Source organism: Oncorhynchus kisutch, unplaced genomic scaffold (genome assembly GCF_002021735.2).
Source record: "Oncorhynchus kisutch isolate 150728-3 unplaced genomic scaffold, Okis_V2 Okis09a-Okis19a_hom, whole genome shotgun sequence".
Lineage (NCBI taxonomy): Eukaryota > Metazoa > Chordata > Actinopteri > Salmoniformes > Salmonidae > Oncorhynchus > Oncorhynchus kisutch.
In genome coordinates this window covers 1561976-1571312 of record NW_022261985.1, presented here as the reverse complement: position 1 = coordinate 1571312, position 9337 = coordinate 1561976, and the positions used below count along the sequence as shown (strand labels likewise).

At 42.4% G+C, this 9337-nt stretch overlaps 1 protein-coding gene across 1 annotated transcript; it reads left to right on the top strand.

Annotated features, from left to right (window-relative positions):
• Positions 1-6918: 6918 nt before the first annotated feature.
• LOC109877395 (urocortin-3) lies at positions 6919-8949 on the top strand. The gene is made up of 2 exons (XM_020469667.2): positions 6919-8149; positions 8453-8949. Exon 2 carries the CDS (start codon positions 8459-8461, stop codon positions 8918-8920), a length of 462 nt encoding a protein of 153 aa, XP_020325256.1. The 5' UTR covers positions 6919-8149; positions 8453-8458; the 3' UTR covers positions 8921-8949.
• The last annotated feature ends 388 nt before the right edge of the window (positions 8950-9337 follow it).

Genomic DNA, 9337 nt, shown 5'->3' with positions numbered 1-9337 from the left:
ATACCGCCTTGCACACTCTTGCCTGCATCTAGCTGATCTACGGTGTAATCATGTTACCAGAATTATGTTCTCAATGTTCATAAACTGAACTTCAATTAAACTACTCAGTCTGTAACCCAGAATTTGTAAGATTCTAGTTGAATGAAACAGACAAGAGTCCCAACTTACAATAATCCAAATGTTTATTCACGAGAGCTCTAAAAACCATACAATGCACATAGCCTTTTATACCTCACATTTGGTCATATCAATGCCCCTCCTCCTCTCTAACACTGTCAATGCTGTTTACATGTTTTCTCCAACATATACATTGCTTATCATATCCTACAACATGTTACATAATCTACTGCAAGCCTAACGGTTTCTCCCCTCCCTGGGTGGGGAGACCTCCTTCCCTGTTATCAGTTTCATAGTGGTCACAGGTTGTCTGCCACGGTTCCTTGTCTGCTAACAGTTCCTCTTTTTCTATGCACATACATTCAAGAATTCTAGTCTTATGATTCAGTGACAGGGTGGAATACTCTTAGTTATTGTCTTAACATTACTTTAAAAGTATAAATCATTTAGTCATTATCTTATCTTCATAAACATATAAATCATATGGATTTCTACAACAAATCATTAGTCCAACAGTTGCAAATTAGAGTTCAAATTCATGGATGTTTATCCCCGTTCAATTCTGTCTGCTTCCGTTTAAAAAATGTTTTTCAACAGAATCGGCGGAATGAATACACCCTTGATCACATGCAAACAGCACGTAAAATAGCCACATACAAACAGCTTGTTGTGTTCCTTCTTGCATCTATGCACACTCCTCCTCTCACCTTTTCCCTTTGCTTGTGGACTTCAATTAACAACACATCAGCTGTATGTGACCAGGCGAAAAAACCTTTCCAAGCCAAACCTTCAGATCATGACCGCTACACACAGCCTACACCGTTGTCACCATATTAGCTGAAGTAACATCATAGAACTAACGTGTTAGTAAACCTGCTACAATCATGCAGTAACATTACAGTGTACCGTCAGTAAGCAGTTTAACAGTTACACCGGGGGTCCCAGTGGCAATAAATTAGTCAAACCAAAATCTTGGAAAACAGAAAGGAAAACGCTGAACACTGCTGCTCATGCTCCCAGGTGATATTTATAACACCTGCTATAAATAAATAACACCTGGGAGCATGAGCAGCAGTGTGGAGCATTTTCCTTTCTGTTTTCCATGAGTTTGCCTACAACTCCAGCACCCGCGGAAAGTACCTGGATGTGCGTATGTTCTTCAGATTTTGTACATAAAACCAAAAGCTTACCTTGTCATGGAAGAGTTCCAGTGTTGGATAGTCATAGCCAGCTAGCTAACATAGCATCCCTATGTTTGAGCCGGGTGTTTGAGTAGGCTAAACTAGCTAGCTTGCTGCATTTGCTAGCTAAGTAAGTGAAAGTGAAAAAAGGACCAAATATAGCTCTCTCTATCTCTTGCTCGTCCTTCATTTTTATGTTAATTAATTTGTTAAAAACGGTTCAACTATTGTCTTTCGCTCTCTTTTAGTCAACTATTCGCCACATTTTATGCATTTATGCACTGCAGTGCTAGCTAGCTGAAGCTTATGTTTTCAGTTCTAGATTCATTCTCTGATCCTTTGATTCGGTGGACAACATCTCAGTTCATGCTGCAAGAGCTCTGATCGGTTGGAGGATATCCTCCGGAAGTTGTCATAATTACTGTGTAAATCTAAGGAAGGGGGTGAGAACCATGAGCCTCCTAGGTTTTTGAAGTCAATGTACCCAGAGGACGGAAGCTAGCTGTCTTCCGGCTACACCGTGGTGCTACCCTACAGAGTGCTGTTGAGGCTACTCTAGGCCTTCATTGCAATTGCAATTGTTTTAATCAATTATTTGGTGACGTGAATATATTTTGTAGTTTTATCTGAAAAGGATAACTTTTTAAATGATTCACTATTTAAAATGTTCCTGAAATTCATGGAGGATGGTCCTCTCCTTCCTCGGAGGAGGAGCCTCCCCTGGTGTGTGTGTGTACGTGCATACGTGTGTGTATGTGTATAAGTGTGTGTGTACGTGCATGTGCACATGCGTGGGTGTGGACGTGGGTGCGTGTCGTGACCTATTTTTTGCACTTGTATTTGGACGGCTACTTTGAATCTTGGCTAAGTAACTGGTCTAAATGCTGCCGTGTTGGCTCTCTCAGGACTCTCTCTCTGCTTGGGCCACTGAATTCCCTATTGAGAGAATCTCTCTCCAACCCACACACATACACTCACTCTCTTTCCCACGCTCTTCTATCACTTTTTGTCTCTCTTCTCACAATTATCATATTCTCCCCTTTCCCAAACCTCTCTCCATCCCTCCTTTCCCCCTAGCTCACATTACCCAACCCTATCACCTACCGTACATAAAGCACCAGTATCCCACCAGGCTTAAGGCTAAAACACCCAGGGGTGGCTGACTTCCCACCTGCCTGCCTGCCTTGCCACCTCTCTCTACTACATATGTCCCTGCAACAGGGGGTGACATCATGCAGGCTGAGGGCCAGAAGAGAGCCCAGCAAGGTAACAGAGTATTTGTATTTGTTAGAGGAGAGGACACACCGTCTACGCTCGGTAGCAGGGGAATCCTGCTTGAAATAGGTTGATAGGATGGATGGAAGGGGATTGGTAAAGGAACAGACTTGACTTATTAATTTTACAATATTGTTACATAAATAGCTGACAAATTCAAAATGTTGTTCACAACAAAGGGAACTAACAAAGACAAATCACTTTGACAACTAAAACAACCCAGAAAGGGGTTCTGAAAGTCACCCATGTGGGTGCCCACTGAAAGTTGATAAAGCCACTAGTAAGGGTTTCTAAAAGACACCCACCATAGATGCCCACTAGGTTTGCCTCCGAAAAGCCAAACTAAAAGAAAAACCCACAACAACTTAGGATAGGGAATAAAAAGAATATGAACCAAAATAAACAGGGAAAACCCAAAACTCTGGCTTCTTTCAAACTTAAATAGGTTGAGCTCGAAATTGCGCCTCAGCTGACGTGAAGTGTAGCTCTCCCAACATCTCTCAAGCTCAACTGGAGCACTGGGCCAGCCACTCTTAAATATCACCTAGGCCAGCCACTCTTAAATATCACCTGGTCCAGCCACTCTTAAATATCACCTGGGCCAGCCACTCTTAAATATCACCTGGGCCAGCCACTCTTAAATATCACCTGGGCCAGCCACTCTTAAATATCACCTGGGCCAGCCACTCTTAAATATCACCTGGGCCAGCCACTCTTAAATATCACCTTGGCCAGCCACTCTTAAATATCACCTGGGCCAGCCACTCTTAAATATCACCTGGGCCAGCCACTCTTAAATATCACCTGGGCCAGCCACTCTTAAATATCACCTGGGCCAGCCACTCTTAAATATCACCTGGGCCAGCCACTCTTAAATATCACCTGGGCCAGCCACTCCTAAATATCACCTGGGCCAGCCACTCTTAAATATCACCTGGGCCAGCCACTCTTAAATATCACCTGGGCCAGCCACTCTTAAATATCACCTGGGCCAGCCACTCTTAAATATCACTTGGGCCAGCCACTCTTAAATATCACCTGGGCCAGCCACTCTTAAATATCACTTGGGCCAGCCACTCTTAAATATCACCTGGGCCAGCCACTCTTAAATATCACCTGGGCCAGCCACTCTTAAATATCACCTGAGCCAGACACTCTTAAATATCACCTGGGCCAGCCACTCTTAAATATCACTTGGGCCAGCCACTCTTAAATATCACCTGGGCCAGCCACTCTTAAATATCACTTGGGCCAGCCACTCTTAAATATCACCTGGGCCAGCCACTCTTAAATATCACCTGGGCCAGCCACTCTTAAATATCACCTGAGCCAGACACTCTTGATACCTCCTAAGGATCTGACCCTTTTTTTCAATTTTCGCCTAAAATCACATACCCAAATCTAACTGCCTGTAGCTCAGGACCTGAAGGAAGGACATGCATATTCTTGACACCATTTGAAAGAAAACACTTTGAAGTTTGTGGAAATGTGAAATTATATAACACATTGGATCTGGTAAAAGATAATACAAACAAAAAAATATTTTTCTACCTTTGAAGAGAATACATTGAAATAGGATTCCAGGTGTAATTTAGATGTTGTCCACAAGACAGCAGCAGTGTGTGTGTGCAAAGTTTCAGACTAATCCAGTGAAGATTTACATCACTACACAAGTCTGCCAGGAGTTTGCCCAAATGTGCCGATTTCGTCAATTAATTCATTTTCAAGTACATGACTATAGAGAACATACACAAATGCTATGGTAAAAAAATATATATGTTTACACACTCCCAGGAATGTCATGCATGATGGATCACTAGCTTCCCTACAGAAAATACACTAACTTTCACACATCTATATCACCTGGGCCAGCCACTCCTAAATATCACCATGGCCAGCCACTTTTAAATATCACCTGGGCCAGCACAGGTGAAACACATCCCGACTAACGAGATGGACAAGCCAGCACAGGTGTAACACCTCCGACTAACAAGATGGACAAGCCAGCACAGGTGTAACACCTCCGACTAACGAGATGGATAAGGCAGCACAAGTGTAACACCTCCCAACTAACGAGATGGACAAGCCAGCACAAGTGTAACACCTCCCGACTAACGAGATGGACAAGCCAGCACAGGTGTAACACCTCCCGACTAACGAGATGGACAAACCAGCACAGGTGTAACACCTCCGACTAACGAGATGGATAAGGCAGCACAGGTGTAACACCTCCGACTAACAAGATGGATAAGGCAGCACAGGTGTAACACCTCCCGACTAACGAGATGGACAAGCCAGCACAAGTGTAACACCTCCCGACTAACGAGATGGACAAGCCAGCACAGGTGTAACACCTCCCGACTAACGAGATGGACAAGCCAGCACAAGTGTAACGCCTCCCGACTAACGAGATGGATAAGGCAGCACAGGTGTAACACCTCCCAACTAACGAGATGGACAAGCCAGCACAAGTGTAACACCTCCTGACTAACGAGATGGACAAGCCAGCACAGGTGTAACACCTCCCGACTAACGAGATGGACAAGCCAGCACAGGTGTAACACCTCCCGACTAATGAGATGGACAAGTCAGCACAGGTGTAACACCTCCCGACTAATGAGATGGACAAGACCGCACAGGTGTAACACCTCCAACTAACGAGATGGATAAGGCAGCACAGGTGTAACATCTCCCGACTAATGAGATGGACAAGCCAGCACAGGTATAACACCTACTTACTAACAAGGTGACACCAATCGGTGCGAATTAAATCTCCCAGTGTATGTTGGAAAGAAGACTGAACCAGGTTTTCCTCTAGGATTTTGCCTGTGCTTAGCTCCATTCCATTTTTTTTTACCTGAACAACTCCCCAGTACTTAATTATTACAAGCATACCCATAACATGATGCAGCCACCACTATGCTTGAAAATATGGAGAGTGGTACTCAGTAATGTGTTGTATTGGAATTGCCGAAACATATCACACTGACTAGCTCAGTCACTTCGTTCACAGTCCCTGCTGTCCTCGTCTGTTCCTAAGGCTAGAACTGAGATGGGGAAACAATATTTTTCCCATAATGCCCCTTCATCCTGGAACATGCTTCAAAGGATATTAAAGTTAGGGGAGTTAGTGTCCTTGCCTGTTTTTAAGACTCTGATCGATAACACTGTTTGTGATAGCTGCAGTTGTTTCTAATATTCAATTGTATCCGTAACTTGTGACAGTTTGTATTTTGGGTGTAGTGTGTAAATGTTTTATGTTCAGGCTGCTATTTCCCTGTTTTGCCTTCTTGCCAGGTCACCCTTCCAAAAGAGGTTCTTAACCTCAATGGGTCTTACCTGGTTAAATAAAAATAAAAACCGTTGTATTCAGGACAAAAAGTGAATTGGTTTTCCACATTTTTACCAGTACTACTTCAGTTAGCCTTGTTGCAATCAGGATGCATATTATGGAATATTTGTATTCTGTATAGGCTTCCTCCTTTTCACTCTGTCATTTAGGTTAGTATTGTGGAGTAACTACAATGTTGTTGATCCATCCTCAGTTTTCTCCCATCACAGCCATTACACTCTGTAACTGTTTTAAAGTCACCATTGGCCTCATGGTGAAATCCCTGAGTGGTTTCCTTCCTTTCTGGCAACTGAGTTAGGAAGGACGCCTGTATCTTTTTAGTAACTGGGTGTATTGACACACCATCCAAAGTTGAATTATTAACTTCACCATGTACCATGTAGGTAAAATGTAATATGTCAAACGTATGTAAATGTAACCAAAAAGCTGTAAAAACAACAACAAAAATGATTTTTGTCATCCAAAGATGGGGGTTGATGGATGGTTTGATTTAAAAAATAATAATAATACAAAGTCTCCGTGCTCAAAGGGATATTCAATGTCTGTTTATTTCATACCAATCTACCAATTTGGTGCCCTTCTTTGCGAGGTATTGGAAAACCTCCCTGGTCTTTGTGGTTAAATCTGTTTGAAATTGTGTTTTAATGGATCCATGCAACTTATTATGTGACTGATTAAGCACATTTTTACTCATGAACTGATTTAGGCTTGCCATAACAAAGGGGTTGAATACTTATTTTTTATTGATTTGTAAAAATGTCGACAAACATAATTCCACTTTGATTTATGGGGTATTGTGTGTCGGCCAATGACAAAACAAATGTAAATGTAATCCTGTAACAACAGAATGTGGAAAAAGACTCGGGGTCTGAATACTTTCTGAAGGCGCTGTATATGTCACTGAGCACACTCTTTTATCGAAAGCGCCTTACAGTTTGTGACACGTGTTAATTGAACTCATTGCTTTAGCACCATGCTCTTACCAAGTGAGTCACACGGAACCTTACTGAATTAACAGCAGCAGAGGTCAACCCTTCTATAAAGCATGCTTGATTACATATTTCCTGAATTAAGCATTTTGATACAATCACCTCAAAACCAAAGATGGACTAGGATGTATCCAGCATAATGGGCATAATGGGCAGCAACCATATGGGCACACAGTGTGGATGAGCCTGCCTGCTGAGATGAACGCTGTCCTTGCCTATACATTCACCCAAGTCACGACTCGGTTCGGACGCTACAGACGTTTTAGTGAGAATACTTTTTGGGATGTCTCCTGGTCTGATACACAGCGCTGTAGCTCTGCGGTTGAAAGTGGCGAAAAAAATGACATCTTTACCTTAAACTGGCGGATTATGTTAATTATATACTCTTAAGGATAGGAGATAAGCTCAAGGAACTTTAATTGAAAGCTCATGAAGTGGACCTGTTGTTTACCTCATGGAATATTCCAAGACATCTTTTAGTTCCCTCTATCCTTCCTCATGCCTACTCTGATCTGTGCAACGCCCCTACCCTATAGCCTGTAATAACAAGATAACGTCCTAAAAAGTTATTTTTAATACAAGTATTTATTTGTCTTGATTGGCAGATATTTTTTAATCAAGAGAATCAAGGTCCAAAGGTAAACATCTGAAAATATTGTTCGGAAGGTTGTGCACCGCGCAATGGAAAGCATGGTGCGCATGGAGCTGTCCATGGTACTGAATGCCATAGCATCAACAAGTAGTGAGCTTTTCATTTTCTAGGCTACTCACGAGCGCTATGTTGAAACTATTGGAAAAACATGACATTGGCTGACACAATATGGTTATAACGTTTGAAACTGCAAATAGCTTTGTAGGATAAATCGGATGTGTTACAAAAGTATCAGAAGGGATGACGAAATGTATCATTGCAAGGGGGTATCAACGCATCAGAGTCAGTGTGTGATCTTTGAGAGAGAGGAGACCAAAAATGTCAATCCTATGACGTTAGTTCTGGCGCACGAATGAATTCCGAACGAATGGACGTGCGAGCCAAATTCGTGATCAGAAGACGCGGAAAGAACAAGGCGAGAACGAGGTTGGGAGATCAGGGAAGCCCGAATTTTAAAACGCTGGGATTGTCAATATTTTATAGCCTATTCAATTGTTATCTAGAGTGTTTTTCTTTGTTTGTACTGGTCACACGTGACTTTCTGGCGGAAACTGTCTTCTAGAATTACAGTGCACGGAACTTGGTAAGTTATTTTGTTGATCTGGCACATTTCCGTGTGCTCAAATCATGAATATAGTTACATATTTCAATACCATTCACTCAATGTATTCATCTTATCATTTTTAAATCATAAAGTGTTGCTTTATATCCTTTACAATAGGGAAGACAATAACGCATAAAACGGATCTACTCGTTTGGACTATTGTCTTTCCGCATGGTGAACATGGACAGGGTTATATTTGTCAGATATCTGGGAACTTTTAAAGTTTAGTGACCAATAAACGAACGGTTCTCTCTCTCTCTCTCGCTCTCTCCGACCGCTTAGGACATCATGATGCCGTTCCTAAGAACCCTGGTTGTGCTGGCTGTCCTCTGCGCGCCAACCTCCAGCCTCTGTCTCAGACTGTACCAGAGCGACTACAACCTCCTCTGTGACGATGACATACTAGCTGAGGTCCAGACGAACGACGTTCCCAGTGACACGTTCCCAGTGTCGGAAAGCTTGGGCTCCCTCTTCAAGTCCGGAGACACTCTCTCCTCCGCAGAGTCGCGGGAGAAAAGGACGTCGACTTACCCCGCCAACTACAGGTTTCTCAGTCAGACGCAGCTAAGGAGTAAGATGTTCCAGAACAGCATTAATAATGATCGGCTACGCAAGTTTACCCTGTCTCTAGATGTGCCCACCAACATCATGAACATTCTCTTTGACATCCAAAAGTCCAAGAACCTGCGCGCAAAAGCGGCCGACAACGCGCGTCTGATGGCGCAGATTGGACGAAGGAAGAGACAGTAGACTATCTCTCCGACGGTTGAAGCCGCTACCCTGATTATCCATTACATATTAGATTTTAGGAAGTTAGGAAGTTTTATTTTTCCTCGAATCAAACTTTCAGATGCAGTATTTGTGAGATGTTTTTTTTTCTGTGGGTATGTGTTCTGTGTTCTAGCAAATTTAAATACGAAACATAGGGATTATTGAGATGTACTTTTCTGAAGTACAATTGGATTGTTTACTGTACAGGCCTATTCCATTTTAGAATCCCTGAAATGGAATGAAAATCAAAATACAATTCCAGATCATTTTGAACTAGTCTACACACTGAATGATTTATTTTCTCTTCAGAATATACATTTCAATTCATTAAAATGAAAGTACTTTCAAGATAAGGTTAGGCCCTTTAAAGATATACAACTTCTAGTCTTCCACTGG